The 24,493-nt window shown below is 52.5% G+C and overlaps 1 protein-coding gene across 1 annotated transcript; it reads right to left on the bottom strand.

The window, feature by feature from the left end:
• Window positions 1–4,085: 4,085 nt before the first annotated feature.
• Window positions 4,086–24,343, bottom strand: POC1B (POC1 centriolar protein B). Its single transcript, XM_009905995.2, has 10 exons — window positions 24,175–24,343; window positions 23,151–23,330; window positions 22,181–22,288; window positions 20,862–20,977; window positions 19,488–19,621; window positions 18,877–18,945; window positions 16,434–16,586; window positions 14,928–15,014; window positions 6,134–6,313; window positions 4,086–4,292 (listed from the first exon to the last, which is right to left on the bottom strand). Exons 1-10 carry the CDS (start codon window positions 24,318–24,320, stop codon window positions 4,188–4,190), a joined length of 1,278 nt encoding a protein of 425 aa, XP_009904297.1. The 5' UTR covers window positions 24,321–24,343; the 3' UTR covers window positions 4,086–4,187.
• Between the last annotated feature and the right edge of the window lie 150 nt (window positions 24,344–24,493).

The following is a 24,493-nucleotide window of genomic DNA, read 5'->3' as shown; positions in this document are numbered from 1 at the left end:
GTTTAAGAGGAGACTGGATGGGGCACTTGGTGCCATGGTTTAGTTGAGTAGATGGTGTTGGGTGATAGGTTGGACTCAGTGATCTCAAAGGTCCTTTCCAACCTGGTTAGTTCTGTATTCAGAGAGGAGGTTGCAGTGAGGTGGGGGTTGGTCTCTCCTCACATGCAACAAGTGACAGGGCAAGGAGAAACGGCCTCAGAAGTGCCCCAGGGGAGGCTCAGGTTGGCTATTAGGAACAATTTCCTCTCATAAGTTGGCACTAGATGATCATTAAGGTCCCTTCCAACCCAAACCATTCTGGGATTCTGTGAAGTACTGTCCTGGGGAGCACAAGCTTGGCTTACCTCTTAGTCTGAGGATTCTCATGCCTCTCAGGGACCTGCTTTCCCTTGGAAGAAAATGTTGTGAATGTTACCCAGGTGCCACTAAACTTTGGGCAGAGCAGCTGAGTGCAATCAGGCAGAGCCCAGCAGGTTGCCTGCAACCCCACCGAGTGGCTTCCCTCGGCGCTGACGTCTCTCTGCAGCTCCAGCGCTGAAACACAGAGCTTTTGTGCAGCCCCTGCAGCCCAGGCAGCAGGGACCTCGCCTATAAATAGCTGCATTCTTGAGAGGCAGGCAGAGGTTCATTAGGGAAGTTGTGACAGCCTCATTTGAGCCAGGGCTGACAGAGCACCACTCCAACCTACCCAAGAGGTTCAGCAGATGGGTAACAAACAGCATGGAGCGATGCTTTTGGCCGTGGAATCATGGAATTGTTTGGGCTGGAAAAGAGCTCCAAGATCCTCCAGTCCAAGCAGCAACCCAACCCCACCATGGCCATCAAACCATCTCCCCAGCTGCCATGGCCACAGGTTACTGGAGCACTTCCAGGCATGGGGACTCCACCACCTCCCTGGGCAGCCTGTGCCAATCCCTGACCACTCTTGCAGCAAAGAAATTTTCCCTCATGTCCAACCTAAGCCTCCCCTGCCACAATTCCAGGCCATTTCCTCTCCTATCACCTGATACTAAGGAGAAGAGACCAACCCCCAGCTCACTGCAACCTCCTCTCAGGGAGCTGCAGAGAGCAATGAGGTCTCCCTCAGCCTCCTCTTCTCCACGCTGAACACCCCCAGCTCCCTCAGGTGCTGCTCCCCAGCCCTGTTCTCCAGACCCTTCCCCAGTTTTGTTGCCCTTCTCTGGCCATGCTCCAGCATCTCAAAGTCCTTCTTGGACTGAGAGGCCCTAAAACTGAACCCAGCACCAAAGCTGTGGCCTCACCAGTGCTGAGCACAGGGGCACCATCACTTCCCTGCTCCTGCTGGCCAGACTACTCCTGATCCAGACCTACAAGACCATCAAGTTCAACCTTCTCCCCTGTTGCTCTCACAGGGTGATGGTGATGGGAATGTGCTGCCCAGGGAGGTGGTGGAGTCCCCATCCCTGGAGGTGTTCAAGAGGAGATTGGATGTGGCACTTGGTGCCATGGTTTAGTAGTCATGAGGTCTGTGGTGACAGGTTGGACTCAATGATCTTTGAGGTCTCTTCCAACCTTGGTGATGCTGTGATGATGATGATGGTTACAGGTAAGCATCACACTAAGGTGTAAGCCTGCTCTGCAACAGGTCATAAATGCAGCTCGTTGCTCACTGCCCACTCTATAAACTCCTTTATCGGTTTGGATTGCTGCTGGGCTCACCAGGGCTGGTGGCAGGGCTCAGCTGAACCGAGCTGAGCCGAGCCGAGCCGCGCCGAGCCGCACCTGCTCTTGGAGGCAAGCCCTAACAAACGCAACCCTTCCAGGCTGCAAAGGGAAGGACTTGTGTGCACTCCTCCCAATTAACATCTGCCTTTTGGCAAGTCATTAACCCATTTTCTCACAAAGAAAGGGCTTCCATTGTGCCGTGCCTCCCAAGCGTGCGAGAACAGGAGCCCCCGAGGGGGCACGCTGCCAAACGCAGCCTGTTCCTGCCGCCGCTGGCACCATGCATATTCATTCACTGTCGGGGGCAAAGAGTGCAGAAGTTCTGAGCCCTGCAAAGCCTGACAAGGTAAACAGCTTACATAAAGCTGCGGCCCTGAGCACACAGCCAGGGCCCTGCTCCCTTTGGCTCAGCAGAGAACTTTCTGTGCTGTGCCATGGCAAGGAAAACACAGCAAAGGGAACGGGCTCGGCAGAGGGGAACGCAGAGAAAAGCCTCCTCTTTGTCCTAAACGTGGGGCAGCATGGCCAGAGGTTCATGGAGTGCTTTGGCTTGGAAGGGACACTAAAGATCAGCCAGTTCCAATCCCCCTGATGTGGGCAGGGACACCTCCCACCAGCCCAGGTTGCTCAGAGTCTCATCCAGCCTGGCCTTGAACACTTCCAGGGAGGGGACAGCCACAGCCTCCCTGGGCAACCTGTGCCAGTGTTCAGCTGCCTCAGACCTGCAGCTGAGTTCATGCAGCACTTATGGTTTCCAAGGTTCATCAACCTCATCTTCACATTTGCCACTCCCAGCTCACAGAATCAACCAGGTTGGAAAAGACCTCAGAGATCATCAAGTCCAACCTGTTACCTAATGCCTAACACCTCCTGACAACCAAACCATGGCTCCAAGTGCCACATCCAATCCCTTTTGGACCACCTCCAGGGATGGGGACTCCCTGGGCAGCACATCCCAATGGCCAATTACTCTTTCTGGGAAGAACTTTCTCCTCACCTCCAGCCTAAACCTCCCCTGGCACAGCTTGGGACTGTGTCCTCTTGTTCTGTTGGTGGTTACCTGGGAGAAGAGACCAACCCCCAGCTGGCTACAACCTCCCTTCAGGGTGTTGTAGAGAGCAAGGAGGTCTCCCCTGAGCCTTGACATTCCATCCTCTTGCAACCATCACTCAGTGAATAGAAGACAGAGAGGAACTGCCACTGCTTTGGGGCAAAATATTTGAGGGTGTGTAAAGGGATAAAGAAAACCTCATTCATTCTTGGGGTCAGGACTACACAAGGTTGTACTCAATTTAGGTGCTTGAGTGAAGTTGCCTTTGAGTAAAGAGAATGAGTCACACAATCCTTACCTGAGTTAAACACCTGCAGTGCTCTTCATCTAACAGGAAGCTTGCCAGGCTGGGCTCCAGAGCTCCTCCATCCCTGCCAGGCTGGGCTCCAGAGGTCCCCACTGCCAGGCCGAACTCCAGAGCTCCTCCATCCCTGCCAGGCTGAGCTCCAGAGCTCTCTTCCCACCCCAAGACTGAGCTCCAGAGCTCCTCCATCCCTGCCAGGCTGGGCTCCAGAGCTCCTCCATCCCTGCCAGGCTGGGCTCCAGAGGCCCCCACTGCCAGGCTGGGCTCCAGAGCTCTCTTCCCACCCCAAGACTGAGCTCCAGAGCTCCTCCATCCCTGCCAGGCTGAGCTCCAGAGGCCCCCACTGCCAGGCTGGGCTCTAGAGCTCTCTCCCCACCCCAAGACTGAGCTCCAGAGCTCCTCCATCCCTGCCAGGCTGAGCTCCAGAGCTCTCTCTCCACCCCAAGACTGAGCTCCAGAGCTCCTCCATCCCTGCCAGGCTGAGCTCCAGAGGCCCCCACTGCCAGGCTGAGCTCCAGAGCTCTCTCTCCACCCCAAGACTGAGCTCCAGAGCTCCTCCATCCCTGCCAGGCTGAGCTCCAGAGGCTCCCACTGCCAGGCTGAGCTCCAGAGCTCCTCCATCCCTGCCAGGCTGAGCTCCAGAGGCCCCCACTGCCAGGCTGGGCTCCAGAGCTCTCTCTCCACCCCAAGACTGAGCTCCAGAGCTCCTCCATCCCTGCCAGGCTGAGCTCCAGAGCTCTCTCCCCACCCCAAGACTGAGCTCCAGAGCTCCTCCATCCCTGCCAGGCTGGACTCCAGAGGCCCCCACTGCCAGGCTGAGCTCCAGAGCTCTCTCCCCACCCCAAGACTGAGCTCCAGAGCTCCTCCATCCCTGCCAGGCTGGGCTCCAGAGGCCCCCCTCTGCCATGCTCACAGGCAATGATCCTAGAGAAGTCTTCATTTTATCCACTTTATTAGCTATAAACCCAAACCACCTGCCTGCTACCCCTGCTTTACAAAGCATTAATTTGGTGGCTTTTTTCCTTCCCTTCCCACTGCAGCAACTTGTAAGAAGGGGAGGACTGGGCTGGGTTTTCTCCTGGTTGCAGCAGAAGGAAAGAACATTTTCTGCTTCTTTGTGGAAGTGCAGCTCCTTCCTTGCCTCTTCTACTCCTCCTGCCTTCCCTGCAGCAGCATTTTCTGCTGGGTTTCTAGGCATTCCTTCAGTTTGTCTTCAGTCAGTGTCAAACGTTGTTCCAGGATCGAAACAGTCTGCATGAAGAAGAGAAGGGACTGCAGCTCCCTCCTGCACCTCACTCACACAGTCAGGCTAAAGATGGGCACCAGGGGTGGGGGAATACTTCTGATAATACTACCCACAAATACTTATTGAGTGCCCCCTCAGCAGGGTTGCTGGTGACACCAAGCTGGGTGGTGCAGCAGACAGCTGGAGGGAAGGGATCCATCCAGAGGGACCTGGACAGGCTGCAGAGCTGGGCACAAGCCAACCTCAGGAGGTTCAACCAGACCAAGGGCAGGGTCCTGCAGCTGGGTGGAGGCAATCCCAGGCACAAATCCAGGCTGGGCAGGGACTGGCTGGAAAGCAGCCCTGAGGAGAGAGCCTTGGGGGTGCTGGGGGAGGAGAAGCTCAGCAGGAGCTCTCAGTGTGCACTTGCAGCCCAGAAAGCCAACCAGAGCCTGGGCTGCAGCAAGAGAAGTGTGGCCAGCAGGGCAAGGGAGGGGATTCTCCCCCTCTGCTCAGCTCTGGGGAGACCCCACCTGGAGTACTGCCTCCAGTTCTGGAGCCCCTAGGACAAGAGGGATCTGAAGGTGCTGGAAGGTGTCCAGAGCAGGGCCACCAGGATGAGCAGAGGGCTGGAGCTGCTCTGCTGTGAGGACAGACTGAAGGAGTTGGGGCTGTTCAGTCTGGAGAAGAGAAGGCTCCGAGGTGACCTCATTGTGGCCTTCCAGTATCTGAAGGGGGCTACAGGAAGGCTGGGGAGGGACTGCTCAGGATCTCAGGCAGTGATAGGACTAGGGGGAATGGAATGAAGCTGGAGGTGGGGAGATTCAGGCTGGAGGTGAGGAGGAAGTTCTTCACCATGAGAGTGGTGAAGCCCTGGAATGGGTTGTCCAGGGAGGTGGTTGGGGCACAGTCCCTGGAGGTGTTTGAGCCCAGGCTGGATGAGGCTCTGGCCAGCCTGATCTAGTGTGGGGTGTCCCTGCCCATGGCAGGGGGGTTGGAACTAGATGATCCTTGTGGTGCCTTCCAGCCCTGATTCTATGACACTGATACTATGAAATAGCTTTTCCTTAGCTGTTCCACAAGTGCACTTTAAAATCCTAACAGCTTTGTGTCTGTGGAGATTGCCTGGTTTGTGTCTTCTCTGTGGGCAAATAGAAGGGAAATAACTAAGTGAGAGGGTAGATGACTTCCTCTGGAATGCTACAGCAAAGCTGCATCAAGATCACAGGATGTTAAGGGTTGGAAGGGACCTCCAGAGGTCAGCAAGAGGAGCCCAGCCATCATTGGGTGACCTCAAGTGATGGCTGCCAAAAAAGCTATCAGAAGCTTCTAAAGCATCCCAAAAATGAAGCAGTGGGGGGGTGGTGTGGAAAGGGGAATTAAAAGGTGTTCTCCAAAGGAAATGACCAAAAAGTGAGGGAATTGTTTGGGTTGGAAAAGCTCTCTGAGATCATCCAGTCCAACACCACCATGGCCATTAACCCTCTCCCCCATGGCCACACGTTCCTTGAGCACCTCCAGGCATGGGGACTCCATCACCTCCCTGGGCAGCCTCTGCCAGTCCCTGACCACTCTTGCAGCAAGGAAATTTCTCCTCCTCTCCAACCTAACCCTCCCCTGGCACAATTTCAGGCCATTTCCTCTCATCCTGTCACCTGATACAGGGAGAAGAGACCAACCCCCACCTCACTGCAGCCTCTGTTCAGTGAGTTGCAGAGAGCAATGAGGTCTCCTCTATACAAAACCTACTCAGAACCACCCCACAGACTTCAATGTTGTGATTCCAGAACCTGGTCCCTGCTTTTATTTGCCCACTGACAGCACCAGCCCTTTCCACTGCACATCTCAGCTGTTACCTCATACTCACCAGAGTTAAAATATCCAGCTGCTCCACAATGTGCTCCAAAGTCTTGCTCAAGGAGGGGGAGATGTCTGTTTGCTGCTCCCCATCATGCAGAGTTGATTTGCTCTCATTCTCTGACTCCCTTTTAGAACTGGCTGTCAAATCTGAAGGAGGACACTGCAGGTCTTCACTGCTACCATCATCCTGGAACACAGAAATCATAGGACAGGTTAGGTGGAAGGGACCTTCAAAGATCATCTTGTCCAACCCCCCTGCAGTCAGCAGGGACACCTTCAACTACATCAGGTAGCCCAAAGCCACATCCAACCTGACCTGGAATGTCTACTACCCCTCTGGGCACAGCCTCTGTGAGTGTTTCACCACCTGCAGTGTAAATAATGCCTGGCTCCTCTCCAGCCTGAACCTCCCTCTTCCAGTTCAAACCATCAGCCCTTGGCCTGGCACAACAGGCCAATACAGTCTGTCCCCAGCTTTCTGACTGGCCTCTTGAAGTACTGAAAGGCTTCTCTAAGAATAGAATAGCATAGCATAGAATAAACCAGGCTGGAAAAGAGCTTTGAGAAAATGCAGTCCAACCTCTCACCCAACACCATCTGATCAACTCAACCATGGCACCAAGGGCCTCATCCAGGCTCTTCCTAAACACCTCCAGGGATGGTGACTCCACCACCTCCCTGGGCAGCACATCCCAATGGCCAATCTCTCTTGCTGGGAAGAATTTCTTCCTCACCTCCAGTCTAAACCTCCCCTGGCACAGCTTGAGACTGTGGCCTCTTGTCCTGGTTGCCTGGAAGAAGAGACCAACCCCCACCTGGCTACAACCTCCCTTCAGGTAGTTGTAGAGAGCAAGAAGGTCTCCCCTGAGCCTCCTCTTCTGCAGGCTAAGCAACCCCAGCTCCCTCAGCCTCTCCTCCCAGGGCTGTGCTCCAGACCCCTCCCCAGTCTCCTTGGAGCCTTCTCTTCTGCAGGCTGAACCACCCCAGCTGGCTTGGATCAGGAATGGTGTGGCCAGCAGGGCCAGGGAAGTGATCACATCCCTGTACAGGGCACTGGTGAAGCTGCACCTTAAATACTGAGCTTTGTGAGGTGTAAGAATAGAACCTGAGTGAAATGCATCCATATATAAAAGATGCCTGAGCTGTTGCATTTACAGAGGGGGGGAGAAAAAACAACAAGCATCAAAAACCCAAACCATTCCCACAAGAAAAATCCTCAAGGAAAAGAAAATAATTCCTCCAGGAAAACATTTCCAGCAAGTAAAAACAAACAAGCAAAAAAACCCCAAAACAAACACATTCCTCAAGGGGAAAGAAAAAAGGCTCAAGTGCAAAGTTTCCACCAAGGGATAAAAAAAAGGCTCAAGGGGAAAAAAATTCCCCTCAGGGGAAAAAAAATCCAAGTAAAGAAAATTGCCACAAGGGGGAAAAAATCCACAAGGGGGGAAAGGAAGAAGGGAAAAAATCCATAAGGGGGAAAGGAAGGAAGAAAATCCTCAAGGGGGAAAGGAAGGGAAAAAGATCCACAAGGGGGAAAGGAAGGCAAAAAATCATAAGGGGGAAAGGAAGGAAGAAAATCCTCAAGGGGGAAAGGAAGGGAAAAAATCATAAGGGGGAAAAGAAAGGAGAAAATCCACAAGGGGGAAAGGAAGGCAAAAAATCCACAAGGGGGGAAAGGAAAGGAGAAAATCCACAAGGAGGGAAAGGAAGGGAAAAAATCCACAAGGGGGAAAAGAAGGGAAAAAATCCACAAGGGGGAAAAGAAGGGAAAAAATCCACAAGGGGGGAAAGGAAGGCAAAAAATCCACAAGGGGGAAAGGAAGGGAAAAAATCCACAAGGAGGGAAAAGAAGGCAAATAATCCACAAGGGGGAAAGGAAGGGAAAAAATCCACAAGGGGGAAAGGAAGGGAAAAAATCCATAAGGGGGAAAGGAAGGGAAAAAATCCATAAGGGGGAAAGGAAGGGAAAAAATCCATAAGGGGGAAAGGAAGGGAAAAAATCCACAAGGGGGAAAGGAAGGGAAAAAATCCACAAGGAGGGAAAAGAAGGCAAATAATCCACAAGGGGGAAAGGAAGGCAAAAAATCCACAAGGGGGGAAAGGGAGGAAGAAAATCCACAAGGGGGAAGGGGAGGAAGAAAATCCACAAGGGGGGAAAGGAAGGGAAAAAATCCACAAGGAGGGAAAGGAAGGCAAATAATCCACAAGGAGGGAAAAGAAGGCAAAAAATCCACAAGGGGGAAAGGAAGGAAGAAAATCCTCAAGGGGGAAAGGAAGGCAAAAAATCCACAAGGAGGGAAAGGAAAGCAAATAATCCACAAGCAGGGAAAGGAAGGGAAAAAATCCACAAGGGGGAAAGGAAGGAAAAATATCCACAAGGAGGGAAAGAAGGCAAAAAATCCACAAGGGGGAAAGGAAGGAAGAAAATCCCCAAGGGCAACTACCATTTGAAAGCAGAAATGTTTGTGCCCCAGTTGCTAATTCTTGGTCTTCAATCATCTAAGAGCTTTGAGTTCAGGAAATGCAAAGGACAGCTTCCCCAGGCATCTCTGCCTGCTGTTATCATTAAACCAGGCTTAGCTGAAGCCAGTCCTGTTGGTAAGCTCTGCAATGAATCACCACAATTGGCACCAAAATCTGCCTTTTTTCCCCCCCCCCAAAGAACCCTTGAAATCTGGAACCCTTGGGAGCTTTGCCTCCTGGTGCTAAAACATTTCTGAGGCAGTGAGTAAAACAACTCCAAATAATTAGTCATGAGCAGGGCATTGAGCTCTGAGAGATCAAAGACCAAAGGCTCTCACCTCAGCAGACCTGCAATCCCTGCCTTCCTGGGGCACTGGAAATCACAGTGACAGCATCTGGGGTAGAGAACAACCCCAGGCACCAGTACAGGTGAGGGGGTGACCTGCTGGAAAGCAGCCCCATGGAGAAGGACCTTAGAGAACTGCTGAAGAAGCTCCCCATGGGACAGCAATGTGACCTCAGGGCCAAGAAGGCCAATGGGATCCTGGGGGGTATTCAGAAGAGTGTGGCCAGCAGGTCATGGTTGGTTCTCCTCCCCTTCTACTCTGCCCTGGTGAGGCCACATCTGGAGCACTGTGTCCAGTTCTTGGCTCCTCAGTTCCAAGAGGGACAGGGATACACTGGGGAGTGCCCAGTAGAGGCTGTGAGGATGCTGAAGGGACTGCAACATCTGTGTGAGGAGGAAGGGCTGAGAGCCCTGGGGCTGGTCAGCCTGGAGAAGACAAGGCTGAGAGGGGAGCTGAGCAATGTCTACAAACATCTGAGGGGCTGGTGTCAAGAAGAGGCCAGGCTCTTGTCAGTGGTGTCCTGTGATAGGATAAAGGGCAATGGACACAAACTGGAACCCAGGAGGTTCCACCTCAACAGGAGGAGAAACTTCTTTGGTGTGAGGCTGCTGGAGCCCCGGAGCAGGCTGCCCAGGGAGGCTGTGGAGTATCCTTCTCTGGAGGCTTTCAAACCCACCTGGACACATTCCTGTGTGACCTGCCCTGGGTGACCCTGTTTTGGCAGGGGGGGTGGACTGGATGACCTCCAGAGGTCCCTCTCAACCCCTACCATTCTGTGATTCAATAAGAATGGACAAAAGAATTGCTGATGACAACCCCCCAAAAAGACAGCTCTGGACAAGAAGGGTTGAAGGACACAAGTAACCTCCTTCTAAACCCTGCAGAAAGCTGAGCAGAGCTGCAGTCCCTGTGCCCCACAGACCAGGGGTCTGAATACAGAATTAACCAGGTTGGAAAAGACCCCAGAGATCATCCAGCCCAACCTATCACCCAGCACCATCTGATCAACTAAACCACGGCACCAAGTGCCTCATCCAGGCTCTTCCTAAACACCTCCAGGGATGGTGACTCCACCACCTCCCTGGGCAGCACATTCCCATGGCCAATCTCTCTTGCTGGGAAGAATTTCTTCCTAACATCCTGCCTGAACCTCCCCTGCTGCTCTACAAGGCTGGGAGGAGAACCAGTGGAGTGGTGGCTGTGCTGCAGAACCTTCCTGCATCAACATACACAGCCCACATCCTCTTGTAGAAGGCTACAGAAGATCTTCTACCAGCCCACACACATCCACACAGGACATACTTCTAAAGTCATGGACAAAGCCACCAGAAGCTCCTCTCTGGTGACAAAGCTGCACTGCAGAGTGTCCACAAAGAGGCTTCACAGTGAAACCCTCTCTTGTTAGCTGAGATCTAGCAGCTCTGACTGCTAGAAAAGGAAGTATCAAGAGGTGAGAAGAAACTGAGAGTGTTGTAGAGCCCAAAGTTAAATCCAGCAGAGCCAGCACAATTGCTTGAAGGCTTTGCCAAAGAGCCAGATGCTACTATTGGGGAGGGGGGAAGAAATGTGCTCAGTATTTCACAGCTTGCAACTGAAATCCCCTGATGGTAGCCAGGCAAAAATAAAAGCCACAGTTTACTATGTAAGAGAGGAAGAGTGAGCCTCAGCAGCTGAGCAAGGCTTTTGGTAGGAAAATGTTACACCTGGGACAGATAATGAAGAAAGGAAGAAGGACATCAAGAATTTCAGACATTGAGTTGCTGGAGCAGGTCCAGAGAAGGGCAACAGAGCTGGGGAAGGGTCTGGAGAACAGGGCTGGGGAGCAGCAGCTGAGGGAGCTGAGGGTGTTCAGTGTGGAGAAGAGGAGGCTGAGGGGAGACCTCATTGCTCTCTACAACTCCCTCAAAGGAGGTTGCAGTGAGCTGGGGGTTGGTCTCTTCTCCCTAGGATCAGGTGATGGGAGAGGAAATGGCCTGGAATTGTGGCAGGGGAGGGTTAGGCTGGAGAGGAGGAACAGTTTCAGCCAGGGATTGGCAGAGGCTGCCCAGGGAGGTGGTGGAGTCTCCATCCCTGGAGGTGTTCAAGAAATGTGTGGCCACAGCACTTGGGGAGATGGTTTGATGGCCATGGTGGTGTTGGACAGATGTCTGAACTTGATGACCTTAGAGAGCTTTTCCAGCCCAAACACCTCTATGATTCCATGAACCTGGTCTAAAAAGGAGGGCACTGTGAGCTTCCCTTCATTCCCAGGCCCTCAAAACCTGCAAGCTCAGAATTATTCGAGTCCTGTGAGCACCACAAAGTGCCCAACTGGTGCTCCTCTGTGGAAAAGGATGAGCACAGGCATTATAGAGAGCCAGAGAGCTGCTGGATGCTAACTTCATTAACTTTCATTAAGCTAAATGACTCACAAATGGCATTGAGATCAGTAGTAAATCATCACCTAGGTCAGCAGGAAGCTCGTTACAGACTGACAACCCGAGCGACAGAAACGCTTCTCTGCCAGGGCTGGAGCAGTAATTTCCTGTGTGAAAGGCTTGCTGCTGGTTGCTGCATTCCTCAGGGGAGAGTTTTCTCCTCAGAGGATGTTACTCTTCCCCAGGAAGAGGAAGGAAGCAGTTTACTGCCGGCTGTGTGGGCTGCCGGCTGGCGAGCATTGTCGGCGTGCCGCAGAATCAGCTGGGAGAGCTCGGCAGCCAGCTTGAGAATCCCAGCCCCAGACGGGTGGGGTAGGGCTGGAAAAACACTGCTCAGCAGCCAAGGTCAGAGTGTACAAGCAGGCTATCTCAGGAAGTGGCAACAGAAATAAAACCTGGAACTTCCAGCCCTCTGATTCCCAGAAGTGTGCTGCTGTGCTGAGGGAACAGCACACAGCCACGGAGCCACCCGGAGAGCATTCACAGAGAACGGGTTGGGTTGGAGGGGACCTTAAAGATCAGCCAGTTCCAACCCCACTGCCATGGGCAGGGACACCTTCCACTAGCCCAGGCTGCTCAAGGATTCCATGAACCTTGTCTAAGAGTCAGGCACTATGAGCTCAGGGCTCATCCAGCCTGGCCTTGGGGGAGGAGGCATCCACAGCCTCCCTGGGCAACCTGTGCCAGTGTCTCACCACCCTCACTGCAAAGAATTTCTTCCTAATCTCCAGCCTAAATCTGGCTTCTTCCAGCTCAAAGCCTGTTGCCCCTCATCCTGTCACTACAAGCCCTTGTGAACAGTCCCTCCACAGCTGTCTTGTAGGCCCCTCCAGGCACTAGGTCTCCCCAGAGCCTTCTCCTGGGCTGTTCCAATCACTGCGGTACCCCTTGACAACAACAAGGAGCACCTTCCATCCTAACCAGTCACACCACTTCTGCTCCTTTAATACTGAAGCTGCTTTGCAGCACTCCTACTGTACATGAACAATGGCTCCTGCTCTTGTTTTCAGCGTGAGGTGGCACTGGAAGAGGAAAGAACAGCAAACACCTCCCAGCCAGCGCTGCCGTCGTGACTTCCAGATTACAGTACACACTGCTTTGCTTCCTCCAGATCCTGTTTACATGAGCAAGGTCAGGTGATGGAACATTTCACAGCCTCTACAGTGATTTATTTTTTTGCTGCTGTCAGTAAAAAACAAAAAAAAACCCCACACCAAAACCCAAACCCAACAAACCCCCCCCCAACAAAACCCCTACCCAAGACAGCATCAACTTTCCTGTGTTCCCAGCGAGCTTATCAGGGCCCGGAGGTGACCGATGCGTTTCCCAGCAGCCTGGCAAATCCAACCCCAACAACCCAACCTCCCTCTGAACTCAAAAGTGAAGGGGGAAAAAAATAATAATCAAATCACAGCATGAAACAAGAGCAAAAAGTGCCCCAGGGAAGCAAGATTCCCAGGGTTTTTTTTCCCCTTTCCAAGAGCTGGGAGAATCCAGGCAACGTGAAACTGCTAGACACAGGGGGAAGAAAGGGTGAGAGAAGAGCAGAGCCTTTGGGGAGCTGGGGAGGAGAAATGAGCACCACCACTACCAGCAGCAGGACCCTTCCAACAGCTGAAGGAGGGATGAACACTTTCCCTTAGCTCCTGGAGATCTTTGGGAGTCTGCCTGAGTACCACTGGGAATTCTGGCAGTCACTGAACACATCAGAGGGGTTTGTATGGATCTCCAACCCCCCTGAAGATGTCTTCTGTAGTGGCTCAGCCTACTCCTATGATTGCATTGAGTTGCAAGGGACCCTCACAGGTCATCTTGGCCCACCCCCTTGCAGTCAGCAGGGACACCTCCAATTAGAGCAGGCTGCCCAGGGCCACATCAAGTCCGATCCTGAATGCCTCCATGGATGGAGCCTAAACTACATCCCAGGGTAACCTGTTCCAGTATTTCACCACCCTCATTGTGCAGAACTTCCTCCTGATGTCCAGCCTACACCTCCCCTGCTCCAGCTCCAAACCACTGCCCCTCATCCTATCCCCACAGGCCCTTCTGAACAGTCCCTCCCCAGCCTTCCTGTAGGTCAACTTCAGATACTGCAATGCAGCAATAAGCTCTCCCCAAAGACCTCTCTTCTCCAGGCTGGAAAAACTCTCTCAGCCTGTCCTCAGAATCCCAGAATGGTTTTGGTTGGAAGAGACCTTCAAGATCACCCAGTCCAACCTCTGACCCAGCACTGCCCTAAGCACCAGCTCCACATTGTGCTTGGACACCTCCAGGGATGGTGACTCCAGCACAGCCCTGGGCAGACCACTCCAACATTTGCCAACCCTTTCAGTGCAGAAACATTTCCTAACAGCCATCCTGACCCTCAGAGGAGAGGCACTGCCTCTGCTCCCCTTGGCGGCCCACACCTATCCACCCCCACCTCTTAGCCCTTCAGCCACACCAGTTCTTGTTCTGGTTAAAGCTGCTCAGGATACAATTTATGCCTTTATAGGGAGAGATTGAAAGCTAGAAGAGAAACTCTCCTTTCCCCCTAATTGCAGAACAGGGTGTTACTGAGATTCCAGAGCAGGAGAGCATATTTCTCCTCCTACGACACCACCGTTCAAACGCTGCCTTCCTTTTCCTCCCACATGCCATACCAATGTCATATGAAAAGCTGATACTAGGAGGATCTAATCCTAGGATTCTGCCTTAAAATGTGGTGCTTCTGCCCCCCACCCCCCTTATTTTATTTTTTTCCATTCCCCCTTTCTCAGAGAACTCCATGCCTTAAAAGGAGAAAAATGAAAGCTATTGAACCCATTCGTTTCCAGTGAGGGTGGGGAGGCACTGGGACAGGTTGCCCAGGCAGCTTGGGAGGTTGTGGATGCCACCCCCCTGGAGGTGTTCAAAGCCAGGCTGGATGAGGCCTTGAGCAAGCTGGGCTGGTGGAAGGTGCCCATGGCAGTGGGGTTGGAACTGGATGCTCTTCCAGGTCCCTTCCAACCCAAACCCTTCTATGATTCACTTTGGGATTTTTATCTTTAGGTTTCCCATTGTTTGCAGGGCTAAAAGCAGTGTATGAGAATAAGGCACAAATGTGAACAGCAATATTTAGTTATAATTAGCATGGGCTTCTAATTAGCATTTCTGCTAAGCACGTTGTTAAAATCCCTCCTGAGTTTCAGTTCCCGCTGCTGGCAGCGCGGAAGCTTTGCTCTCACTCCATCTTCTGGTTCCACTGGGGAACTGTGCAAGAGGGCTGCAAGTGAGAACTGCAGGTTCATAGAATCATAGAAGGAACCTGAAAGATCATCCAGTTCCAACCCCCTCACCATGGGCAGGGCCACCTCCCACCAGCCCAGGCTGCTGGAGGCCTTGAACACCTCCAGAGGGGGGATGTCCACAGCCTGTGCCAGTGTCTCACCAGCCTCACCGGAAAGAATTTCTTCCTCATCCCCATTCTGAGCAGCCAGAATTGTTCTAAAGAGAAAACAGATGCTACTGAGCCAGACAGGTCACATTTCCCAGAACCTTTCAGTTCAAACTGTCTTTCTGGCTACTCACCCCCCACCCCCTTAAGGCAACTCACCTGAGCACTGAAGGATGAAGAGGCTCTAATCTCTATGACAGGTGGGTCAAGTGTTTGTGTAGCAGTCACATCAAGGGTAGGGTCAACCTGTTCAACAAAGAATCAATGCAGGCTTGGCTCAGCATCAGTGGAGATACAGGCCTGAGAGAAAGAGGACTCCCTGCTCCATGAAGGCACCACTATTCATTAAGGAGTGGAAACAGCCTCTAAAACTTGGCAAAACAAAGAATCCTGGAAAAGGTTGGGTTGGAAGGGACCTCAAAGCTCATCCAGTTCCAGTCCCTCTGCCATGGGCAGGGACACCTCCCACCAGCCCAGGTTGCTTAAAGCCTCATCCAGCCTGGCCTTAAACACATCCAGGGAGGGGACAGCCACAGCCCCCCTGGGCAACGTGTTCCAGTGTCTCACCACCCTCACTGGAAAGCATTTCCTCCTCACCTCCAGTCTGTTCTAAGCCTAATGATACCCAATCTTAAAAAGAAACCCTCCACCCTGTACTTTTTCAGTGTGAGACTTTGGTGGGGTATCAAAAAGCTAAGAATCAATTAAAACAACAACCACAAAAGCCTGAAATTCCTCACAAAATAGGAAAGTGGTGGAGCTCACTCTAAAACAGCCTCTCCAACCACACAAAGAGAACTTTAGCTCCCAGTTTAGCTGAGCACTGGGCTCTGCTGGAGCCTCCAAGCCAAGCAAGTCACAGCCTCTTATTTCTATTTCTATTCTGCCACCTAGAGTAAACTTGGATCCCCTTCAGCTGAGAGCACACAACCAACTGGCACTGCAAACGCTAGGATGAAGCTAAAGAAGTCACTTTTCATCCTCTCCACATCTCAATATGCTCAAAACTCAGTGCTGTGTTTTGAGAGGAAGCTTCTTTCTGCCTTCCATCTGCTTTCCAGAGGTCTCCAGTACGTGAGAAGTTAGTTAGAGGAGATGCAAAGGTACTGCTGGGCACAGGAAATGCAGCACCAGGGCTCAGCACATGGAATGAGTTTCTTCTGGGATCCTGCACTGAAATTTCAGCCTGGATTAAACCTGCTGCCTGCAAACTCAAAGATGCCCCAAGAGGCCAAAACTTCCTTAGGATGAATGGCAGAGCTCTAGAGCCCTTTCATGGAGCCAGAAGCCTTTAAATTGTCACAAATGCTACAGCCATGGAGTTAAAAAAAAGCAGCAAGTATTAGGTTGGGAGAGAAATAATTCCCTGGCATTCAACCATCACCAGCACTGAAAGCACACAAAGGAAATTTCATGAGGTGTTTCTTTTAGTGTCAGCTCAACAATGGTTTCCCAGAGCTTCTCAATCACCACAGAAGAGGAAGAAAAAAGGAAACCAAAGCCAACCCCCAGAATGCCCCAACCCCAAACCCCACAACCCAAACAGGCCCTCAAAGCAGCCCAAATAAAGCCCAGTGCCAAGCCAAGCCAACCCCCCTCCCCCAGCCACCCCCCAAGCAATCCAAACCCCACCAGATCACAAAAGAAAAGGCTCTCTGCACTCACCTGAATTGGCTCAACCTTTCCATCCCCATGGAGAAGAGGTGCCCTTGGGTAAACATCCAGATGAGGAGGATCATCAGTCTGTGTTCTTCTCATGTGATGTTTGAGAACTTCTTTATAATCAAATGAGTCAAAGTTTGTTTTCCATAGTAACACCTGCAAGCAGCCAGCACAGCACTCACTACCTGAAGCTCCTTCAGTGCTCAGAACTTAACTGCTCAGTGAAGTCTTATCAATGCAGCTCCATGGAGGAGGACCCTGGAGTCCTGGTGGACAAGAAGTTCTCCATGGGATGGCAATGTGCCCTTGTGGCCAAGAAGGCCAATGGCATCCTGTGTTCAGAAGGTTGAGGCCAGCAGGTCCAGGGAGGTTTTCCTGTACCTCTGCTTTGCCCTGGTGGGACCAAATCTAGAGTACTGTGTCCAGTTTTGGGCTCCCCAGTTCAAGAGGGACAGGGAACTACTGGAGAGAGGCCAAGGGAGGCTGTGAGGATGCTGAAGGGACTGCAACATCTGTGTGAGGAGGAAAGGCTGAGAGCCCTGGGGCTGGTTAGCCTGGAGAAGAGAAGGCTGAGAGGGGATCTGAGCAATGGTTACAAAGATCTGAAGGGTGGGGGGCAAGCAGGGGCCAGGCTCTTGTCAGTGGTGTCTTGTGATGGGGCAAGGGACAATGGACACAAACTGGAGCACAGCAAGTTCCACTTCAAGATGAAGAGAGACTTCTTTGTTGTGAGGGTGCTGGAGCCCTGGAGCAGGCTGCCCAGAGGGGTTGTGAAGTTTCCTTCTCTGGAGACTTTCCAAACCCACCTGGATGTGTTCCTCTGTGACCTGACCTGGGTGATCCTGCTTTGGCAGGGGGGTTGGACTGGATGATCTCCAGAGGTCCCTTCCAACCCCTACCCTTCTGTCATTCTGTGATTACTAACTGATCACAATATCAGAATCAGCCTGCAGCCACCACAGGTGGCCAACAGGTCAAGGGAAGTGATCCTCCTCCTCTCCCCTCTGAGAAATTCCTCCACTGAGGAATAAAGGGACTACTAAAGACACCTACACAGGTAACTACCACCCAGTGATCAGAGGTGAAACCAAGTGCCCTGTCCCACCAGAAGGGTCACAAGGGGCAAGGTTCAACTGATAAAACCATGCCTTTGAGAGGTAAATGAACCCCAGGCCTGGGTACTGGAACTCCTGGGACTGCTTTAATTAAATATTGACCTAAGACAGCACTTCCTGGTGAAGCTGGCTAAGTCATCCTGCAGATTTTCGCACTCACATGATCCCACATGGGCCAGCAGAGAGTCAGAGCAGGAGAAAGGCAAAGACATAGTGGTTGGAAGGGACCTCTAGAATCAATAAGGTTGGAAAAGACCTCAGAGATCATCAAGTCTATGACCTAATCCCTAACACCTCCTGACAACTAAACCATGGCTCCAAGTGCCACATCCAATCCCTTTTGGAACACCTCCAGGGATGGGGACTCCACCTCCCTGGGCAGCACATTCCAAAGGCCAATCTCTCTTGCTGGGAAAAACTTTCTCCTCACCTCCAGCCTAAACCTCCCCTGGCACAGCTTCAGACTGTGTCCTCTTGTTCTGGTGCTGCTTGCCTGGGAGAAGAGACCAACCCCCCCCTGGCTACAACCTCCCTTCAGGGAGTTGGAGGGAGCAAGAAGGTCTCCCCTGAGCCTCCTCTTCTGCAGGCTAAGCAACCCCAGCTCCCTCAGCCTCTCCTCCCATGGCTGTGCTCCAGACCCCTCCCCAGCTTTGTTGCCCTTCTCTGGACACCTTCCAGCAGCTCAACATCTTTCCTAACCTGAGGAGCCCAGAACTGGACACAGGACTCAAGGTGTGGCCTAACCAGTGCTGAGTACATCCAGTCCTACCCCCTGCCAGAGCAGGGTCACCTGGGACAGGCCATGGTTGCACTGAACATGTCTGTCACTCAGGGGCCCCAAATGCAAAGGAGCCTTGCAGAAGGACAAGAAATCCCAGGGTGTGTTGGCATTTAGAAGGGCAACAAAGCTGGGGAAGGGTCTGGAGAACAGGGCTGGGGAGGAGCAGCTGAGGGAGCTGGGGGTGTTCAGTGTGGAGAAGAAAAGAGGCTGAAGGGAGACCTCATTGCTCTCTGCAGCTCCCTGAAAGGAGGTGGGGATTGGTCTCCTCTTCCTAGTCTCAGGTTATAGGAGAGGAAATGGCCTGAAATTGTGCCAGGGGAGAGTTAGATTGGAGACGAGGAACAATTTCCTTGCTGCAAGAGTGGTCAGGGGTTGGAAGAGGCTGCCTGGCCTTGACAGGAAGAGGAAAATGCTGCATGATGGAGTTGGCTGGAGAGAAGCAAGGCCACAACTTCTACCCTGGATGGATGTCAGCATGCTGCAATGAGCACACTGCTGTGACAAAGCCTCTAACAAAACCTTAAGACAATTAAAGAGAGAGACCACAGACCTTGGCATCTGCTCCACCTGAGGCAAATTTTTCACCACTTCTGGAAAAAGCCACAGAAAGTACAGGTCCCTGAAAGGGAAAAAACAAATTAGGACAGAGTTGAATTGTGCTGCTGCTGTAATCATTGTCTTGTGATGCACAGGGGAAAACACTTCTGGACTCTCAATACCTTTGCTGGCATTTATTTAGGAGATAATTCTTTGCTGCAAGGGTGGTCAGGGATTGGAACAGGTTGCCCAGAGGGGTGGTGGAGGCACCAAGAAAGGTGTGGCCATGGCACCTGGGGACATGGCTTAATGGCCATAGTGGTGTTGGGTTGATGGTTGGACTGGATGACCTTAGAGGTCTTTTCCAACCCACACAATTCTATGATTCTCTGAATGCCCCTTGCCACAAGTGCACAAACACAGCATTTTGCTCTCCACTCAAGCTGATCTGCAAGGCACAAGACAGTGGCAGGAGTGTCACTGGTCCAAGCAAGCTGGTCCAGCAGAAGGTGTCCCTGCCCATGGCAGGGGCTTGAAACTGGATGACCCTTTAAGGTCCCTTCCAACCCAAACCATTCCCTGAATCTATGAAGAAGTCAATGTAAGTAGGATTCTTGTACATGCCTTGTGTCCATGGAGAGTGTAAATAAGCCTTCCTTCTAAAACATCCAAAATCTTCATGGTCCCATCAGTAGAAGCAGAGATGAGGTAGTTCCCAGAGGGATGGAATGCCACACAATTAACCCCTGCTGTGTGAACTAGTTAAGAGAGAACAATATTCACAAGACAGTAAATGCCTCCTAACAGGACCTGGACACTTTGTTCCTTCCCTTTTTTCACTTCCCACAACTACAACCTACTTCATTTATGGGCAAAGCAACCCACAGCTGGGCCATGGCAGCCTCTCCACATTGTTTCTCTTAGTTCTGCTCTGAAGAATTAGAAGCATTGCAAAGGAACCATCAGGATTCAGACTGGATTTCTATGGTTAAAAGACCACAGAAAGGTCACTTACAAAATGCCAGTCTGGCCTGGTTCTCCACTGTCCCCAGGAAAGGAGGAAATGGGCAGGGGGTTGGAGGCACCCTCAGCAAGGTGTGCAGAGGACACCCAGATGTGTGGTGCAGTTGATATGCTGGAGGGAAGGGAAGGCATCCAGAGGCACCTTGACAGGCTGAGGAGAGTCAAGGCCAACCTCCTGAAGTTCAACAAGGCCAAGTGCAAGGTCCTGCACCTGGGCTGAGGCAATCCCAAGCACAAATCCAGGCTGAGTGTGTAGTGGCTAAAGAGCAGCCTGGAGGAGAAGGGCTTGGGGGTGTCAGTTGGTGACAAACTCCCCAGGAGCCAGCAATGGCCCCTGGCAGCCCAGCAGGCAGCTGTGTGCTGAGCTGCAGCCAGAGCAGGGAGAGCAGCAGCACAGGGAGGGGATTCTGCCCCTCTGCTCTGCTCAGCCCCCACCTCCAGCACAAGAAGGACCTGGAGCTCTTGGAGAGGATGCAGAGGAGGCCATGAAGATATCAGAGGGCTGCAGAACCTCCCTGTGGGGACAGGCTGAGAGCTGGGGCTGTTCAGCCTGGAGAAGGCTCCAGGGAGACCTTAGAGCAGCCTTCCAGTGCCTGAAGGTGCCACAGAACAGCTGGGCAAGGACTTTTGACAAGGGCTGGGAGTGACAGGATGAGACAAAATGGCTTTGAGCTGGAAGAGAGGAGATTGAGACTGAAGATTAGGAAGAAATTCTTTGCAGTGAGGGTGGTGAGACTCTGGCACAGGTTGCCCAGGGAGGCTGTGGATGCCTCCTGCCTGGAGGTGTTCAAGGCCAGGCTGGATGAGGCCTTGAGCAACCTGGGCTGATGGGAGGTGTCCCTGCCCATGGCAGGGGGGTTGGAACTGGCTGATCTTTAAGGTCCCTTCCAACTGAAGCCATTCTATGTAGTCATATAAGCTAAAGAAACCAAAGAGCTCCATCCTCAAGAGGACAACCTCCTGCCCTGGCTTTACCTTTGTAATGCTGCAGGAGCTGCTTCGTTCGAATGTCCCACAGCTTCACGGTGTGGTTGGAGCCTGCAGCAGCTACACAAGTGCCACTGGGGTTGAAATCCACATCACTGGTAAATCTAAACAGAATTAAAAAGCAGCTGATGAGGTCTTTCCAGAGAAATGCTTAGGAGCAGCCTGCCCTGGGTGGTGCTGCTTCGGCTGAGGGGGGGTGGAGGTGATCTCCAGAGGTCCCTTCCATGCTGCATTTCAGTTCTTTGGAATAAGGTACTTCAAGCAACTGAAATAAGCAGAAGGACTGAAACATGTCCAGAGAAGGGCAACAAAGCTGGGGAGGGGCTTGGAGCACAGCCCTGGGAGGAGAGGCTGAGGGAGCTGGGGTTGCTTAGCCTGCAGAAGAGGAGGCTCAGGGGAGACCTTCTTGCTCTCTGCAACTCCCTGAAGGGAGGTTGTAGCCAGGTGGGGGTTGGTCTCTTCTCCCAGGCAAGCAGCACCAGAACAAGAGGACACAGTCTGAAGCTGTGCCAAGGGGAGGTTTAGGCTGGAGGTGAGGAGAAAGTTCTTCCCAGCAAGAGAGATTGGCCATTGGGATGTGCTGCCCAGGGAGGTGGTGGAGTCCCCATCCCTGGAGGTGTTCCAGAAACCTGTGGCCACGGCACCTGGGGTCATGGTTTGATGGCCATGGTGGTGTTGGGTTGATGCTTGGACTGGATGATCTTGGGGATCTTTTCCAACCAAACCCATTCTGTGATTCTAAACCTAAATAAGGCAGGTCACTCAAGTTGGTGGAGCTGGCTTAAAGGGGAAAACTGGATGCTTCACGTCAAAAGCTGCATTAGAGAAAGGGAGGATGGCCAGGAAAATGTTCACAGATCCAGGAACAATCTGACTTTTCTCTGCCTTATTTCTTCCCTGCTGGAAAATAGGAACAAGTTCTTTCCCATGAGGATAATGGATCATGGGAACAGGATGCCCAGGGAGGTAGTTGAAGCCCCATCCTTGGGGATGTTCAAGGTGAGGCTGGACAGGGCTCTGGACGACCTGATCTAACTGAGGATGTCCCTGCTGACTGCAGAGGGGGTTGGACTGGATGAGCTTTGGAGGTCCCTTCCAACCCAGACCCTTCTATGATTCCATGAAACAGGTGAGTAAATTAACCAACTTCCTTAGGAAAACATGAAATTGATGATTCTGGTTGCCATGGGTGGCAGAAAGCTGCTCCCTTTTCAGATCTAACACAGTTAATGCCATGTTTATGAAATTAATTGACATTAAACAGCTACAGCTTGGGTTGGGTTGGGGTTTTTTCCAGTAACACTTACCCTCCATAATCTAAGAAGCTATCAATGCAAGTCTTATTTCTTGTATCCCAGATCCTAACAGATTTATCTTCACTGCAAGATGCTATCAGCCTTCCATCAGGTGAGAACCTGCAACATACAAACATATAAATGGCTAAAACAACTGACACCACCTAGGCAGGCATTAGAGGCACAAGCAGCAAACCACCAGAACCAAGAGAGCCAGTTTGGAACTCAGATGTGTCACATTCAAAGGGTAAGTTGGACCAGATGATTCTTGGGGTCCCTTCCAAGCTGGTGTTCTGTGACTTGAAGCTTCTCACAGGCACAAAAAGGAGAAGAAAAGCTGGAGTATTTTGTCCAGTTCTGGGCTCCCCAGTTCAAGAGGGACAGGAATATACTGGGAACTGTCCAAGACGGGCTGTGAGGATGAAGGGACCGGAACAGCTGTGTGATGAGGAAAGACAGAGCCCTGGGGCTGGTTAGCCTGGAGAAGAGAAGGCTGAGAGGGGATCTGAGCAGTGTTTACAAATATCTGAAGGGTTGGTGTCAAGAAGAGGCCAGGCTCTTTTCAGTGGTGTCTGTGATAGGACAAAGGGCAATGGACACAAACTGGAACCCAGGAAGTTCCACCTCAACAGGAGGAGAAACTGCTTGCTGAGGCTGACAGAGCCCTGGAGCAGGCTGCCTGGAGAGGTTGTGAAGTCTCCCTTCTAGGGAGACTTTCCTAACCCATCTGAACACGTTCCTGTGTGACCTGCTCTGGTGAGAGGGTTGGAGGGGATGATCTCCAGAGGTCCCTTCCATCCCCTGCCACGGTGTGGCTGCATGAACCGGGAGGGACACAGCAGCGCAGGGCGTGCGAGGCTGGTTTCGATGGCATCGTGAGCGGCAGGTGCTCGCAGGGGGCTGCTTCTCGTTCCTCAGGTCTACCCTGGGAAGTAAAACCCCTTGGAGAGGGCTTTGGAAAGAGAGGAAGGGCAGCACTTACTTGGCAGAGCGAACCCAGCGAGTGTGCTGGAAGAGGGTGAAGGCAAGGCGCTGCGTGCGCACGCTCCAGACCTTCACCGACTTGTCGTTGGAGGCGGACGCCAGCGAGCGGCCGTCGGGCGAGAAGCTCACGCTGCGCACTGCTGCCGTGTGGCCCCTCAGGACCGAGGACTCTCCGTGGCTAAGGGCACACAGAACAAACCACAAACAGGGAAAACACCACAACAACAAACAAGTCAAATGGCACAAAGCAAGCCCATCCAAAGGCACCAAAGGCCGGTGCTCCTCCGTGACCGGCCCGAGGGCGTCCTGCTCTGGCAGCAGGGGTGGGCTGCAGGATCCCCAGAGGTCCCTCCCAGCCCCTACCGCTCTGTGCCTGGGAGGGTCCAGAGGAGGGCCATGAAAATGATCAGGGGGTTGGAGCACCTCTGCTGTGAGGACAGGCTGGGGTCCCATCCAACCTGGCACCCTGTGGTTCTATATGAGTCGTAGCTTGATGGGTGAGCTGCCTGACCAGTACACATCCATACAGGGCAGGCATGGAGGGATCACAGCACCTGCCCTATGGGCACAGGCTGTGAGAGTTGGGCTGTTCAGCCTGGAGAAGAGAAAGGCTCCAGAGACACCTAATAGCAGCCTGTCAGTACCTGAAGGGGGCCTACAGGAAGGCTGCAGAGAGACTGTTTGCAACAGCCTGTGGAGACTGGACCAGGGACAATGGCTTCAAATTAGAGCAGAGCAGATTCAGATTGGATGTTAGGAACACATTCTTTACCATGAGGGTGGTGGAGCACTGGAACAGGTTGCCCAGGGAGGTGATTGAGGCTCCTTCCCTGAAGATATTCAAGGTGAGGCTCAATGAGGCCCTGGGCAGCCTGATCTAGTTGGGGATGTCCCTGCTGACTGCAGGGAGGTTGGACTGGATGAACTTTGGAGGTCCCTTCCAACCCAGACCATTCTGTGATTGTGTTGGGAAAGCCTCCAAGGCTGCAGAGGGGCAGCCAGCAGCAGCCACTCCTACTCACATGCAAGGAATCCAGAGCCTGACAGTACGATCTTGAGAAGCTGAAGCCAGCAGCTGCCCATCTGCTGAGAACTGCACACTGGTCACTGCTTCCTCATGGCCTACAAACCTGTAGGCTCTGCACTGTGCCTTCAGCTTCCACACCATAAGGCCATCCAAGGAGGAGGTAGCTGGCACAAAGAAGAGATATCAGTCAGAAGCAACCACAGAATCAACCAGGATGAAAGAGACCTCCAATATCATCAGGTCCAACCAATCACCCAAGCCTAACTAATCAACCAGACCATGGCACCAAGTGCCTCATCCAGGCTCTTCTTAAA

The sequence above is a fragment of the Dryobates pubescens genome, chromosome 15, assembly GCF_014839835.1.
Source record: "Dryobates pubescens isolate bDryPub1 chromosome 15, bDryPub1.pri, whole genome shotgun sequence".
NCBI classification, from domain to species: domain Eukaryota; kingdom Metazoa; phylum Chordata; class Aves; order Piciformes; family Picidae; genus Dryobates; species Dryobates pubescens.
Note: the sequence above shows the minus strand (reverse complement) of the source record. Positions and strands in the feature narration are given on the sequence as shown.

Coding starts and splice junctions, on each gene's coding strand:
- POC1B (XM_009905995.2), bottom strand. CDS start 24,320: ATGGTGTGGAAGCTGAAGGCACAGTGCAGAGCCTACAGGTTTGTAGGC. Junction 22,289..23,150: donor CGCTGGGTTCGCTCTGCCAA/GTAAGTGCTGCC, acceptor TGTATGTTGCAG/GTTCTCACCTGATGGAAGGC. Junction 15,015..16,433: donor GAAAGGTTGAGCCAATTCAG/GTGAGTGCAGAG, acceptor TTTGTTGAACAG/GTTGACCCTACCCTTGATGT.